Raw genomic sequence first — 17,440 nt, forward strand, 5'->3', positions numbered from 1 at the left:
TGAGGGTTTGCTTTGAAAATGGTTGGAGTATGTGTATATTTTTTGGGCCATTTGAAAATGATGTGGTTTCATTTTGTAACACGTACACAAAAGATAAATAGAAAATCCCACCAAAGAACAAAATTCTGTTTGGGCTGGGATTGCCTCCACATGGCTCTCACCGGGGTTTGATTGACCATCGCCTCTGATGCGAAAAGCAAACATGGAGGGGGCCGACTGTCCCTGCTCGCTGTACTTGATCAGTTCCTATAAACTCGCTTCAACCCTGCCCTGCTTGTTGCTTGTAGCCGTTTGAATGTCATGCCCTCTCATTCCACTGCCAGCTTTATCTACTCCTCAGGTATGCCAGCATGTTTTATGCAGGGAATGCTTCATGCAGAATGAATGAGTGCACAATTTGTCAGTGATCAGGTCACCTACAGTCCAGGTAATAGTGCCCCCACTGTCTAACTAATTGCTGCTACTCTGCTCTGCTCTGCTCTGCTGCTGTTGTATAGAGGACATTAGTTGTAGTTACGTGCACCTTATAAACTGGCAATTGAGAATAGCCTACAATATTCTACTCTATAATTAGACTACAACAACTTTAACTACATGGGAGACCCTGGTGCTCTGTTGTCCCTAATGAGTTTTCCCATGGTTGGTCACATTAACCGTTCAATTGAGTAATTGCGTGCCAATACACTCCCTCCCACCTTCTCAGCTGATGTGACTCGGGCTATTGCTGTGCTTTCCTGACAGCAAGCCAAGGTTCCCAGCCGAGCAGGCGATGAGAAACAAAATGCTTTCCAGATGTTTCAACCAATGGCCCTCATTTATCGACCGAGGAGTCTGAAAAAACAGGGGTGATTTTCCTTTCTTTCTACAGCAGCAAGACTCTCCCTTGGTGTCTCCGGTTGGGGGTGAAAATATGTTTGTGGCCTCACGTACTGACCTGCTGTGGATGCCTCATAAATTGAAGTAACACTAACCCTTTAACACACAGCACTAAAATTCAAATTACCAGCAGACAATGCTTAAGTGTTAAAGAGGGGAACTAAATAAGCTGGCCATCAGATCAGATTGAACCTTTTCACCGCATGAAATTAATATTGTTTTAGACTCAATCAAGAAACCTACATTGTGTTCAAGAAAAATAAACCTTAGAATTTCTGGCTTGTGCTCATGTGGTTTCAGGCATCTGCTCCAATATCGCTGTCTTTGCTCGTGTTGCCATTTCCTGCCTTTCTCCTTATCCTACCTCACTCATGCTGGCCACCATGCTCTTGTCAGTCAAGTGTATATACTGTTTTCTTACAAGGTAAAAAAAGAAGATCACGTTGCTGCCATTAATGTGGTTGAAACTCTATACCCAAATCACTGGAGAGTAATAAAGTTAATCAAAGATAAACTATTTTAATTAGCATGAAAGGAAAATGACAGCATGTTTTTGTCAAAGAATACTGGCATGTTAAGTATAAGCAGTGGTCTGCTACTCTTCCATGTAAAGCAACAGGCCGCTCACAATTCACATTTCTGTTGATTTCTATAATCAACAGGTGTGAATTGTGAGCGGTTATAAATGTTACAGATTCCCATAAACAGCTGGTATGTGCAGAGGGCTGGCAGTATAGTTGATGTTTTCGTGATTACTGTAGGAAGTTATGCTGAGTTGAGTATGTGTTTCTGTGTGGTAGTGATTCTCTCTATCAGTCAGTCCAGTCGGAAATGCACTGCATGTCAATGGGTATTGGTGTATTAATTTTACAATGTGTTTTGCCTTTAAAGTTACAATGCCATAATAACTTACAATACCAACTAAGGTTCTGCATTATTAAATAGATCTTTTTTATAGAGCTGTTTTAAATCCAGTTCTGTGTCATGGCAATGTGTGTATTAGTGATTGTGTTTGGTCGCCCCGCGGAACACCACTGCCCACACTGCTATGACAAAGAACTAAAATGAAATACTTGCTTTCTATCTGTCAACGTCATTTGCGGATGGAGCATTCCCAGTCATCATGGAATCCATATTGTCCAAAGTTGTAGATACAAGAATAAACTTTAGATTTTAGTTAGATGGTCTTGTTTTAGTGTAGAAGGAGCTCACTTGTTGCATATTCCAAAATAAGGTTGTGTTTAATCAGATTACTACCAACTATCTGACATACAGGAATCTTCTGACCAGGTACAGCAATATTCCAGCATAGGAGTAGTGGTTGGCCTTGGGTATTTGGTTTGAAAATAATGAAACTGGTATTTATAGTCCTCCGTTTGCACTGTACTGCAATGTCTGCAATCATGTCTGGGTATTTAAATGTGACATGTTCTAATTACTGATTGTACAAATGTTGTATCTAATTAAAATTTTGTGTGCAAGAAAAAAGACTCCTGTTCAGATCAAGATGTTCCAGAAAGGAATTCCATGGAAGAGGTTCAAAATGCTCCTGAAGCCCACTCGGCAACACTAGTTGTAATACACCCTCACTCATTTCTGCATGACACCATTTCAGTTTAGCCAACAAAACCTTTATTTAACCACCAACCTTTCACTGCATCGATTTATTTGATACATTTAATACAAATGTGATTGTTAATTTCCAAAATATTTCAATTAACCTTACCTTGAGTTCTCTGTGAACACTGATAAATAATAGTCGTCCACTACAATTATTATTTGTGGGTGATTTTTTAAAGGTATCGTGTAACTGTGTAAGTGCTGAAATTGTCAGTTCAAGTGCTAGTTGCAGATAATTAGCCTAATATCAGTTAAAGTGACATATTTTTTGTTTCTTAATATATCTTTACCAAATCCCTGCTTAAGTCATGATTAGATGATTCAGAGAGGTGTAGATTTATTATCAAATTAGAGCTCCTGACATCTGTGATCGGCTGTATACCTGGGGGCCGATCCCATTGATCCAACAAAATGACAAAATGACCACCTAAAAAGAACATTTTTAGTATTTCCCTGGATAAGTCTTGATGATGCAGCTTTTTTACTTTTTCAATTTCATAAACACAGTATGCCCCACAGATGAATCTTTGCCCTGTATTTCACCATATGTCGTATACATGAGTATTCATAGTATATCCTTCCATGCATTCTTGGGGTCAGACGGGAGCCATAAGAGACAATTTGTGGAAGGGGATATTTCTACATGCACTTCCTTAAAGCTTGACTCATCCTGAGCTTAAAATGAAGTGGCCTTAACCCCCTGAAGCCACTTGAGTTGTTTTAATTAACCGTACCACAAAAGGCTTTTTTTCCTGACTGACATCAACTCTTAGATCATTGTCTAGATAAGAGACATCATTGACTTCCTGTTTAAACCCAGTTGCCTCAGAGCATAAGGCAACTCCATGGGAACATCGCGCCCCTGTTCAGTTCCCAACTGCCAGTTTAATGTCTTAACTCACACTCATGTATAATCAAGAAAATGTTAGGCATATGGTCTAGTCTCCTCATGTTCTGGTTTAAAGGGAAACTTGAGAATTAGTGTTCCTATGAAGGAATCACATCAACTTGCATAGCAAGCAATACATGTATGATTAAAGTGTATTGTATGGCTTATTATTCATCCAATGTTATTTTTTAAGATGCATTTATAAACAATCGGCCACTGAGGCAGGCAAAAACATGCTCCAAGCTTTCATTTCCTGTATTGCCTCACAGTTCACTCATGGCTTAAACACAGAATCAATGAAACGGATACTGATCCTGAATTCCTATAAATGCTGTTTTTCTTTTTGACAAGCCTCATATCCACCTTAACACTAACACCTTTCACAGCTCTTATAGAGGGACCATTCGTTGACTGCCAGTCAATTTGATGAGGTGCTAATTAGCTCCTTGTGAGAGAAAGCTGAGTCTTGTGAGGCAGCGCTCGGGTCCATCAGTGCGGCAGTGTTTTGACAGGAAAACACGTGCACGTTCACATGACGTGAACAGGATGGCTGTTTCTGTATAAACACTGTCAGATAAATTGAATAGCTGTAGTTGTTTGTTGTATTTAAACAAGCATGCATATGCAGAGATATTACTGATACTAATACTGATTATAACATAAATGAGATTGGTATGTACAAACTCTGTCCTGTTTAACTTTTTGGAGGAGGATGAATGTTACTGACTTCGGTGATCCCAAGACTTTCCCTCACCATGGGCTTGACATTTATTATTGAAATTTCTTGATGATTACAATGACCTGTTATGTACTAGGGCAGGATGGGAATATCAATAAAACTGGAGGGATAAATACAGCATCATGAAAGGCCATGAGGTTGGCAACCAAGGGCTCAGTCCCCCATGATGGAGTCTACAAGATAGTGTTGTGGATTATGGAGGATGAGAGCCATCCTCTTGCAAAACTCATATTGTGGAGTGACATATTGAACATAGTAGCAGGCTGAAGCTTATAGCCACTCATGATCTTCCTTATCTCCTTTATCCTCCTGGTTATTAGAAAGTATCACAAGAGATGTTGAGATGTATCACAATGTTTTGGTGTTTTTATCATTCATGTTTGATTTTACCTTGTTTTTTTCATACTGGTTGATGATGGTATTACCATAATTTTCTTGTTTTAAGCTTGATTTAAACAGGCCCCTAACTTTGAATCAAATTTTAGGGGTCTGACAGATAGGATTTTAGGTTTGTTCCTTCAAATCACACACCTTTAGAGGAGGTAGAACAGAACAGACGTTGCTCTTTGAGCAAAGCAAGTTATGAACAAATGTGACACTAACAAAATAACTATTCTGGAGACTCTGTAAAGCTTTTTTGCAACAAAGTCTGGTCGCTTAGAAAGTCCAACTCAGTATAACATCTAAACCTCTTATTTAAGGAGTCAAACAATTGTAATTACCTGTCACTGTGGCATGGGGCCTATGTCTGTGACATCAAAAATAACATTGTGACATATAATGTCAAAACAGATACGGTCAAAGGCCTCAATGAATTACATTCGCCTGTAGGTTGCATAAATTTGACGAAGAATGTTAGATGCCTCAATGCTTCCAAACCTAAGACCATACCCACTCTTTCCACATAGTGGTTAGGCAGAGGCAGGTATTAAGCATGTTAAGGGAGGATACATGTGGTGAGCCTTACATGTGTCAAAGAGGTCTTCATTGAGTTCAATTGTAATTTTTGAGGGAACAGACTGATCTTGTGATGGATTGCATTATATATTTCTGTTAATGTGTCCACAAAATGTTATTTGAGCCTGACAAAGATAATGCTGGAAAATTGCATTTGATTTCTATATTTCATACAGGTGTTCATGATATGGCATTCACTTACCTGTTCGATCTAAGCATCATATTGCATCTGAAATTATCCTCTGCATATTAAGAGATAATTGTCCTACAGTTGTTTATAAGTAATACTTCAGTATGCACAATGGGACTACTTCATGCTTATCTAAATGAGGATGGATCTATTGTTGGAGCATATAAGGGACAGGACAACTGTTAAACAGAACTGAGGACTCTAAAGTATGAAATCAGATTATTGGCAGGAAATATACCTAGATCATTAGAGACAACTTACATCTACAACCTAATAAACCTAATTGTCTTTTAAATCACTGTTTCATGTGCCTAATGTCGCAACAGATTGATGACACTTCTGGAAATTGTATGGTGTTAGGCCAAGCTGTTGCAAGAAAAAATAATTGTATTTTGCTATTCTTGTCATTGAATTTGATTTCATATATATGATATTCCTGGCCTCTTGTGTACTGTCACAAAGATTGGTTAATGGTTCACAGACAACAAGGACTGGGGATTTGAACCGACATATGACTCACTCATCGATTATTGGCTCAAAAATATCCCAGATTCCAGCAACTGATGGATTTACAAAGCACACATTGTTGACTCTAGATATATATCCTCTCATAACAGGGTGATTGATCACAATGGGTCTGCAGTGCATAATTCAAGCATCCCTCAACAGTTTGTATGGTCTTACACTAGTACTAGTACTGATACAAATGTTAGGTATGTTAGAGGAAAATCAATATATTGTATTTTTTTTACATTTGTTTTTACAACAGTGTTGTATTTATTACAAAGTATATTTAATATATATAAATGCCATACTGTTGTATTTGAGCATGAAAGTTCATTCTTGACTTGGAAATAGTAGTTTGACAATAAAATAAATCTTAAATCAAGGTCCACAGCTTTGTTCACAGCTTTTAAACAAATCTCACACTCTAATATGGAAATAAGTATTTACTCATGTAGTATTATTTTTTCTTTTAAAAGGGACAAATGATTGACTTTTTATTTTTTTTAAATTTCTGTTGATGAGAAAGTTTTAACCATCACAAATTGTGGGTGAAAAAATTCCCTATTCTAAAATGATTAAAATCTCTAAATCTCTTGAAAATGTAACCCACAAGGTCAATTTCCACTCTTGCGACAATGTAATATTGCAACACCAAAATTTAATTTCTAGCAATGCTGTTAAAATATATTCGGCTGTAGCACAAACCAGTGAAAGCGAAAGGACTTTGTGCCAATTTAATGATCTGCATCACACGCTCTGTACCATTTTGTCCAAATATAATACTAATTAAGGTGTATTATTATTCGACACTTGAACAAAGCCAGTCAGGGGTGGCCCCCTTTTCAATTCTAGATTTGAATCCACACAACGTTCAATGATTGACATGTACAGCTGTTACATTGCTATATTGCTGTGTATTCATCTTCTGAACGCTGTAATTGTTTTCACTCAGATGTTTATCTTACCATGTATAGCTGCCTAAATCTCAGTTGGTAACTACATCATTTGGTCTCCAAAGTACATGCATATGCAAATAAGGAATTGATTTCCTTTATAATGTAAAGTAATCAAATGTGTGAGTAATAGGACATTCAACCATATTCTTCTAATCACTTGATTATAAAAACAGCTCTTAGAGGATTGTTTTGACTAAATAAATTCAGTGGGCTTTTTGGCAAGACAGTAGTCTATTAACAAGTGAGATTAAAATAAATTATTTGGTTTTCTGAAAACAGTGATACCCGTTTGGTCTTGTGTTTCAAGAAAACATATGAAAAAGCAGGTTTTTTTAAAAGCAGAACATTAAGACTATGTGTCCCGGTTCTTGGATTTCAATAAGAACATGGTCCAAGCGTCTACTGAAGCTTAGAGCAATTGTGAAAAGCAATAATCCAATTCATTTGGATGGCTTAAATTGACCTTCACCTAATAATAATTGACACTGCTACGCATCACTTTTTACAGAGCTGGATTTCATTTTTGTCATAAACTAAAGATGTATCTGCAAACTTTTACCTTATGTCAGGCGTTTGCATTAAAAGAAAAGCAACAAAAGGAAGACACAGCAAGTAACACTTGGCCTCTGTACGCAAAATGTTGTTATTGGCGGTAAATTCTATGGCAACAGAAGAATGTTAGATGCCTCAATACTTCCAAACCAGTGTGAGTACGCCCTTGAAGACCATACCCACTCTTTCCACATAGTGGTTAGGCAGAGGCAGGTATTAAGCATGTTAAGGGAGGATACATGTGGTGAGCCTTACATGTGTCAAAGAGGTCTTCATTGAGTTCAATTGTAATTTTTGAGGGAACAGACTGATCTTGTGATGGATTGCATTATATATTTCTGTTAATGTGTCCACAAAATATGTTATTTGTTGTATCTAACATTATGAGCCTGACAAAGATAATGCTGGAAAATTGCATTTGATTTCTATATTTCATACAGGTGTTCATGATATGGCATTCACTTACCTGTTCGATCTAAGCATCATATTGCATCTGAAATCATCCTCTGCATATTAAGAGATAATTTTCCTACAGTTGTTTATAAGTAATAATAATTAATTTGAAAAACAGACTGGCAGGAATGTTCACTGATTAAAAATAAAATAAAAATAAATAAATAAAAGAATCTGCTGCCACAGTCTCAAGTCTAAGTGCCCTAATCCTTACTGCCCGGGTGTTGTATTGAATGAGACCATTCCCTGAATAAAAATGTAATTATCTACTAATTTTATACTGTGTTGTGTTTTTGATTCAAATTCTAAATAAACTGTACTGGCCTGACCAAGAAAAATGTATGGAACTATTGTATTTTCCAACTGCAAGTCTTATTAGCAAGCATAGGATTTCAAGACAAATGTCACCATCAAGTGGTAAACTTTCACCATGATCCAATCCTTCGTGGCACGTAAACCAACCTTGTACACACACCGAAGCCGCCTATTGGTCAGTAAAAGCACTCGTTACCTCGATGTCATTTCTGATTGGTTCCCTAAAAACCCAACAGCTAGCAGTCTTCTCTGAGCATCCCATCATTAGCTTTAAGCTCCCTGATAGTGCTTTGACTCCGACAATCAACAGGTTAGTGTTTGAGGTCTTATACTGTAAATTGATCAACATTAATTACACATATCCTTGCGTGAATTGGCAAGTAGTATGTTCTCACATAATCCCTTCGTCTTTCAGTCTTCGTTCTTAGTAACCTAGTAGGTTACCCATCTCGACTTTGATTCTTAGCGTTTGCTAATTTAGCATTTAAGTTAGCAGGGTTAAGTTCGTTTCACTGGGTTAGTTTAGCATTGGTTAACGACTCCTGCACGCTTTTTCGAAGAGCCGCATAACAGAAGTGTCTTTGAATCGAACCGAGTCTTGCAAAGTAGCCGTAGCTGTAGCGACAACCCCCGCTCTGCTGGTCTCTTTTACAAATACAGTTTAAATGTGGCGGTTTGCATCATTTGTGAAGTGACGACGTGGGAGGCGCAGCACAGAGCCAACTGAGGCTAGGTTGCTAGGCAACACAAATCCAGAAAATATGCATAGTTTTTACACTGACCATATTTTTAGCTTTTTCTTTTTATGTAATGGTAGTAAATGTAGCAGTGTGTATATGGCATAACGGCTCTAAAACGGAGTTTAAAGAATTTTTCAACATAAGCCAATTGGATAACCTGGTAGTCAACGTTACGTTAGCATACCGTTTGTACAGTCAGTCAACGTTACCATAGTAACGCCACCAGATATAGCGCTAACTAGACTTCATGTAAACAACGCTGAGTAACATTTGCTCATTTGGACATGTTCGGCCCTGCATCGTAATCGCATTAAAGTCGAATGAAATGTTATCATGCTTGGTACTTAATAACGTAGAAGACGCCCTGCTGTAAGGTATGGTCAAGTAGCTTAGCCCTGAATTGCTGCCGGTGCCATGACAGTTGTGCTTTTGCCGTAACCTGCTACGTTTTAGTAATTCGCCGTATATGGGCTAAAGCTACGCTACCTCACTTTGTAGTACTGTGTGAGGAACTACTTTATATCTAATATGAAGAAATACCGCAGTGTCCTCGGCACGGTTTTATAGGCTTCTAATCCGCTTTGCATGTCTTTATTTTTAGGGATGGGAGAGCCGCCTGTGTTGATCCTCCAGCACCTGATGATGAGTGGCAGGTAGTGACGGTGTACAAGCAATGTTGTGCTGTCGTGCACAATGAAGAAGATATTCAGCTTTACTAAGAAAAAGAAACACCCGTCAGGTACTCCTGACAATGGGAGTGTGCTTTCTGTTGGCTATGAACTGAAAGAAAAGGACCTCGGGAAGGTTCACAAGGCTGCCTCAGTGGGTGATGTGGCAAAGTTGAAGCAGCTTGCTAAAAAGAATGATATCAATCAACTTGACAAGGAGAACAGGTAAATGGGATAAAAAACATGTGTTGTCACATCCTTGAATGTCTTTGCTCGATTCATTGCTGTCTAAAATATACCTTGGTAATGCAGCCCATGTGAATAGCTTAATAAAAAAAGCATGATACCTTTATCTGTCTTATACTCTATATCTCTACTTCCCTTTTACACTTTGTATCCTTCTTTTACACAGTTTCACTAGTTTATAGAGTAATTGGCAAACTGTTCATCCACAAATTAATGCAGTATAGTAGAGGTGGCCTGTGGTAAAACAATATCCAGCATTTTTAATGTTAACTGGTGTTTTAAGTACCAAGTATAATGTAGATGACACCCCATTGTTTCCTTTCTACTTATGTTTCAAAGTAGGATCTTGTTACCATTCTCACTAGTGTCAGAAGTAACTGAGTGGTGAACCTTAAGTACTTGAGGCAATTTGTAGAATGGGTTGTCATTATTATTATCAGAATCAGAATCAGAAATACGTTAATAATCCCAGGGGGAAATTGTTTATATCATGTCCGTTTGGATGGAAGAACTGACTAAGTAAAGCAAAGTAAGGCAGAGATTAAAAATTGCTGTAAAACTCATTATAAAGGTCAGTGGAATTGTTTTAGTAGGAACAAAAATGCTTGCGGTGTTTGATAAATTCTCCTTTATTATTACAGAACTGCACTTCATATTGCCTGCGCCAGTGGATATGTTGATGTGGTGCAGTTCCTTGTTGAGAGCAAAGCCAAGCTTAACCTATGCGACAATCAAAATAGATCCGCCTTAATGAAGGTAATCCTGGATGATGCGATGCTACCACAGTGTGATTCTTCATTTAATGTGAATTATGTTTTGATGATTATAGTTGTCTCATTTCCTTATATATTGTTTCAAGACATATTCAAGCCTCTGCATTCATGTCAATTTTACACTATATCAGGCAGTGCAAGGCCAGCATGAGCGCTGTGTTAACATACTGCTGGAGAATCATGCAGAGCCTAACCTGGTGGACATCAATGGCAATACAGCCCTACATTTAGCAGCTAACATCCCATCCATGTCCACTGTTGCCCTGCTGCTGGAGCATGAGGCTGACATCAATGCACAAAATAAGGTGATTCTGTTTTTCTGTCTACCACAGTGCATGTTCTTACCCTTTGACCAAACACCAGGCCGATCTTCAGTTAATACAGACCTAATGTCATGTTAACAGATGTATTTGAATTGTGAGTTTATCTAGTGAAGAAGCTAGGGGTTGAACAATATTTTGTATACCCCTGTATCTTGATTAAGTATTTACAGTTATCATGTATTTAGAGCTCAAACATCATAATAACAGACTTTATTATAATAATCAACTATGGCCAACGTCTTACGCATGTACACCACAAATAGTATTGTGCACAACATTCTAGTGCTTTTCCTAATATGAAAACTCGAAAGGTTTGCTGTGAGAAAGATGTATTGTGCTTATAACGTACAAATAGAAGTATGCACACACATCCAAGTCGAAGAAAGCAGGTTCTGCGCAAAAAGTGAGCAAATCATGAAACAGATATAAATAACTCAAATACTGCAGGGCTCCTATTACCAATTGCCCCAAGGTTGTTTTGCAGTAAATATTAGATAATTGAAGTCATGCATTATGCTAATGGATGCATCTTATTTGTTCAGTAACATGTCTGTAGGCTCGAATAGAAACCTTGTTGATCTAATTTTAGGAGGGATTCACACCCTTGACTGTGTCAGTCCGTGAGGACCATATTGAGATGGCAGAGTTTCTCCTCAAAGAGGGTGCTGGTGTGAATTGTATGGACCAAGGCCAAAGGTCAGTACTAAACAATGACATTTGTGATACACGTCGAATGATCTTAATGTTGCTGAATTCATTGTTTACAGTCGGTCACGTTGCATCTTGCTGCCATTGGTTTTACCTGCAGGTCGCCATTAATGATAGCTGCCGGCAATGGACAAATTGGTATGTTGCGGCTGCTCTTGCGGTGTGATGCAGATATCACACTAAAGGATACCAAAGGATGGTCAGCTGATGACTACGCAGTGATGAATGGGCATCATCCGTAAGCTGTGCTTCTTTCCTTTGCATAAATGTTTCCACAGTTTTATGTCGTCTGTAATTCTTTCATTTTTGGCGTTTGAGTGAAACACAGAACTGAAACAAAGAAGCAAAGCCCATTATGAAGTACTTTTATTCATCTTAATTCTTCTTATATTTCTTGTTAAGGTTTATGATACTAAATGTTCACTGTCTTGACTCTTGCAGTTGTTCCCTCCTGATCATTGAGCACAGTACCCAGAGGAATGATGGGCCCTCCCTGTCATATCAAGGTCCAGGCAACAAGAAGAAAAAAACACTGTTGGGCAGTCCTTCCCAAGACGTTGAAGCAGGCTTCTCTTTAGGAGGACCAGCCACTGACAAAGATGGTAAAGAGATACGTTTTCATCTAACAGTAGAGAATGAAAGTGGTGTGAGGATATTTTCATTGTTCTATTCATTATTGACTTGGATTATTTTATTTATTCCTCATGCAAAACCTCTTGACTGGATCTAGATCATGGAGCAAATGAAGCAGGGGGAGGTATTACTTTGCTTAGATGAGTTTTGTAACAAAATCAGTCAATCTGTCAGTTTCGTAACAGCAAAGACCATAAACAGTTACTGAAGATGAACACTTAACCCACTCCTGTTTTATGGAAATTCATTGTTTAATGCTGCTTAGATTGTAGAACTTTGTGCACCATACCTTTTCTGCTTTTTAAGATTGAATTGCTCTGAAGCTATTGACAGTTAGCTTTGATATTAAAATATGACATGTACCTTTCTAAAAGACTGATAATATGCTTCTTTGCTTTGGTGCAGATTTTGAAGACAATTCTCAGTCGGAGTCACTAAGTCGGTGAGCACAATTTGTTTTTTTGTGATCTGTAACTTACAATAACAATTGGCTTCCTGGTTTAAACCTTTCTTCTTTCCTCAGGGTTTCAAAAAGCGCTGCAGATGAATGGGCATCATCAGAAGAAGATGATGAATCCCTTTTAATCGAAAAGGTTTGTGCTACTTTTCTTTTCTAAAGTCTGTTTTTCCTAAATAACATTCTGGCTTTAGATAGATAGATAGATAGATAGATAGATAGATAGATAGATAGATAGATAGATAGATTATTTTGAATATGTGAAAAAACAAAATTATCATACATTAATGGGCAATCATAAAGAAAAGGGAAAAAAACAGAGAGAAAAATAAATGTACAATAACAAAGTTTAACAAAGTAAACTGAAAAAATATAAATTTTGTTTACATATCCGAAAAGGAGTGGGAAGAAGTATAAACTTATTAAATTCCACCCCTTTTTAATAAATATTACTGAAATAACACGTACTGAAATATTTTGCCTTCTATCTATATAGTAATAATAACAATAATAATAACTTCCATTTGTCATTCTTCAATTATCCTTGTTCTATATCTAACAAAGCACAATTCTATTACAAAGATATTTATCTTAATAAAATATTATATTAGTCTTTATATTATTATAATATATAACATACATACATACACACGGACGTACACACACACATATATATGCACATATACATACATATTACCTACACACACACATACATACTGAAGATAACACATACATAAATAACAAAGTAAATAAACAATATACACACAGTAATAATCACACACCCTCCTCTTTTCTGTACCTTGTAATCTCCTTATATATATTTTTAAACTGGTTTATGTTTGGACATTCCCTAAGCGTTCCCTCCAGACTGTTCCATAATTTAACCCCACATATTGAAATACAAAAAGTTTTTCTTGTTGTGCGTGTCTTCAGTGTTTTGAATTTAAATTTTCCCCTTAGATTATAACCCTCTTCCCTTCCAGTGAATAGTGTCTGAATGTTTTCTGGTAGTAGATTATGTTTTGCTTTAAATAGTATTTGTGCTGTATAAAAATCCACCATATCTTTGAATTTTATTAGTTTTGAATGTAAGAATAGTGAGTTTGTGTGATCCTTGTATCCAACCCCATGAATGATCCGTATTGCTTTCTTTTGTAAAATTAAAAGTGGATGTATTGTAGTCATATAGCAGAACTAATGTACAATATAGAGTACGCAGTGATTTATGATCCAGTGCATGTTTTGTTATTTAATACTGCGATGCATCTTGACATTTTGGTTTGTACATGTTTAATTTGTGATTTCCAACTAAACTTCTCATCTATGATTACCCCTAAAATTTGATTTCACTTACTCTTTCAATACTAACCCTATCTAATAGTATCTCTGGTTGTACATTAGTTCTGTGATTTCCATCATTCCTTCATTTGATATGATGTCTTTCAGAAACCACAGAAGGTAAACCTAAGGAAAATGATTGCATCTAAAAGGGGAGAAGGTACCGAGATCTTTTTTCACTTGTTAGTGTCCCTCCATAGTTTGTGTTCTTTTGTGGTAGTAATTGTTTATCCCTGCCTGCCCTGTAGCTTCTGCACTGCCTGACAGATCCTTGAGTGGTTCAGAGTCTGAGCCAGAGATTGAGAATAGAGTCCAGAGAATTCCATCTCTCCCAAAGACTTTATCATCCAGCAAAGCTCCACAGCACCCAGTAGATCCCTCTCCCGTTTCCTTACTTTCCAAAGCACCCCAGATGACTTCTACCCCTCTTCCAGGCTACAGAAAGGTAACATATTTGTGTTGAAGCTTTGCCTTTTGCATTTTTATGAAATCTTTCTCTTTTTCTATTTCCCCCTAAATGTTTAAAACAAGCAGACATGCAGGAGATAAGCAAACACTCAGAGGAGCCTTCAAGTAGTAAAGCAAGATCCGACTCTCAAGAAGAAAGCCCAGAAGCCGTGGACTCTGAGGAGGAAGATGGAGAAGAAGAAGAAGAAGAAGAAGAGGAAGAGGAGGAAGATGATGATGATGATGATAACGACAATGATGAATCTGAGGAGGAAGATGAAGATGATGAAGAAGAAGAAGAAGACGATGATGATGATGAGGATGAAGCTGAGGAAAGTGAAGAAGAGGATGTAGAAGAGAATGAATGTGAGGAGGAGGACAATGAAAAATGTGTGGCTTCTGTCGAGGTCAACCCTTATGAATTTGAAGAGCTACAAAAACCTCAGATTACTGACAGTGCTGATGCTCAAAACATACCTGGTACGGAAATCTCTTACAACAGTGAAACTAGTCTTGGTGCTGTAGGTGAGAATGTAGATGCCTCAGAGAAAGATGCCAAGACAGAGGCTCAAATAAATTACACTGTTTGCCCAGCTGAAACAGCACGTTATGCAATTCCAGCAACATTAGATGTAGAGGAGGATTGTGTTGTGTCAGCTATTAGGGTAGAATCAAAATTTTCTGATGAAGATGACAGCCCTGGGATGGAATGCATATTGTCTGCAGATCTGGGTTCAAAAGGAGGCCCCAAACCATCCAGACAGCACACAAAAACTAGTTACCCTACTGTGGTTAAGGAGGAAGAGTTTGAAAAAGAGAGAGAAAAGGATGATGATGACATGAATAAACAGAACAGCAGTGATTCTGTGAGTAATGAGAGTGATGATGAAGAGGATGATCCAACAGGAGGATTTGGTCGCAACACAGTACTAGCTAATCAAAGAAATGTGGCTGAGGATGGTGTAGAACATTCAGACCGTTCCTCTGATGTTGAAAAGGATGCTGGATCACACAAAGAAGTTTTCAAAGAGCAGAAACGCAGATCCTCCTGGGGCTCCTCATTAGAAGACAGTGACACTGACCTACCCAAAGAAGAGGAGGTAAACAAGGGGGACGAGAAAAGTGATGCTCAAGCATCAGATTTAATACCAGAAGGAACAACACTGCATTCAAAATGCTCATTACCTCAGCCAAATGAAGACCACCCGGATATCTCATGGGATTCTTTATCACCAGTGGTACCATCTCCAAAGTGTGTCTCACCTCAGCAAGTGATAGATGAACCAATGTTCTCTTTGGGGTTATGTTCAACAAGCACCCCTCAGTCCAAAAACAGACCAGCAAAAGCTACAGTAGACACATCAGAGTGGGATTCTTCTTCAGAAAGTAATGACCAAAATGATAATGGCTCTTTCACTAAAGGTGTGTTGTCACCACTTTCTAAAACAACTATTGTAACGGAAAACCATGCTGAAGAGCAGCAGTGCTCTGATGGCTGTGAGGAAGAAGCTAAAGAAGGTATTGAGAAAGAGTCAAATGACCCCTCCCCTGCAGTGTCACCAACACCTGAGGATGAAAAAAAACACAGAAGCCAAATACTAGACAACGATGACGTTGAATCAATTGTCCAGGCATCACATATGGAAGGAAAATTAGACTCAGGGGATGAGAAAAGTGATGATAGTAGTTGGGATGATGAAGAAGAAAGTGATGAGTTAGAAAAATGGAAGACAGTGGTGACAAAGGATGATGAAGTTGCAGCCTGTGGTAAGGTCTTAAAGACATGTCTTTCTACCCCAACCAAGTCTAGGCCCACAGGTGCAATAGACAAGAAGTTAGAGGGAGATAAGGACAATGAAAAGGTCCCTCAATCTATTACTGGTGGAAAGGATGAGTCTCACGAAGACAACAGGCTGGAAGAGGAAAAGCTAACAGATGTTAAGAAAGACGATCCCAGAAAAGATGATGAGACAAGTGAGGACGATGACAGCCAGGACCAAAATCTGCAGTACGATTTTGCCAGTGCCACAGTCAAAGTGTCTGACGATGAAAATAAAGCTAAATTAACTGCATTTGTTCTACTAGAAAATAGAAGTGCTGTCATTCCCCAGACAACAGGGTCATCAGACGACCTTAATGAAGAACCAACAAGGGAAAATATTGTTTCTGGCCCTCCCACTGCTGGTCAACACCATGATTCAGACGGGAACACGTTGTCTGATGAAGTGCTCCCTCAGACCGATATTGATGACGTTGATTTAGATTCACCTGACGAGGCAGCGAGCATAAGCATGAGAAGTCAAGAGCTCAGAAACTTTGAAGAGCCTGTTGTTAAGGTAAAACAGGAACACAACAGGTAGTTTTTAGTTGTAGTGTGACCTCTTTAGGCTCTCTGCCAACACTTTCATCACACTCATTTTTTTAAATGTGCTTGTTCCCAGTTTGCTTTTCCTCTCATTAGACAGGCCTCTCGTGGACTCATGCGCTAGTAGAAGTACGATTTCAGAACATGATTATGAGTGAACAACATTATTTTTCACAGAAGGAAGACTCTACTGAGGATGAGGATGGTAATGACCAAGAAGAGGAGAGAGAGGATCAGGAAGGAGACGTCTCATATGAAAATGATCAATCTGAAGAGAGTGGAGAGTCTCTTGATGGCGCTTCACCTGTTCCTGAGACAGAAGTCTCTAAAGATAAGAAAAGAGGTACAGAGTAAATCCTTTATAATAGATGTTCTAAACAATGAACAACTGCATTTACACGATCACTCTCAATGTATAGTATCTATAGGCATCCTTAGATTATAACAACAGCACAAACCTGTCCACCCCATTAGTTGTGGAGGCTACCTTGAACGACTTCCTGACAACACACACATGGCAAGCCACTTTACTCCTTGATGTTTGATTTAATAAATTTGTTTCTATAACAACAACATTAACTAGGTAGCTGACTTTACGCTATGTTAGCAGGGGGTTAACTTCCAAGCTAAAAACAAGCAAAGCACAACATTCAGTGTCTGGTGGATCTACTCCCACAAATATGCTTTT

General features: G+C 38.1%; 1 protein-coding gene across 5 annotated transcripts in view; it reads left to right on the forward strand.

The window, feature by feature from the left end:
* The first annotated feature begins 10,366 nt into the window (after positions 1–10,366).
* Positions 10,367–17,440, forward strand: part of ankrd26 (ankyrin repeat domain containing 26) — a 28,388-nt gene continuing 21,314 nt past the window's right edge. For all 5 annotated transcript variants that reach the window (XR_014593259.1, XR_014593260.1, XM_083916069.1 and 2 more), the window contains exons 1-10: positions 10,367–10,464; positions 10,613–10,786; positions 11,394–11,500; positions 11,613–11,750; positions 11,954–12,114; positions 12,551–12,587; positions 12,669–12,738; positions 14,049–14,100; positions 14,189–14,385; positions 16,930–17,095. Coding sequence is in view for 3 of the 5 variants with exons in the window: in XM_083916069.1 (XP_083772195.1) it covers positions 10,459–10,464; positions 10,613–10,786; positions 11,394–11,500; positions 11,613–11,750; positions 11,954–12,114; positions 12,551–12,587; positions 12,669–12,738; positions 14,049–14,100; positions 14,189–14,385; positions 16,930–17,095 (1,108 nt within the window). In the remaining 2 variants the exon portion in view is untranslated. The remainder of the gene's footprint in view (positions 10,465–10,612; positions 10,787–11,393; positions 11,501–11,612; positions 11,751–11,953; positions 12,115–12,550; positions 12,588–12,668; positions 12,739–14,048; positions 14,101–14,188; positions 14,386–16,929; positions 17,096–17,440) is intronic.

The sequence above is a fragment of the Echiichthys vipera genome (assembly GCF_963691815.1).
Source record: "Echiichthys vipera genome assembly, chromosome: 7".
Taxonomy (NCBI): Eukaryota; Metazoa; Chordata; class Actinopteri; order Perciformes; family Trachinidae; genus Echiichthys; species Echiichthys vipera.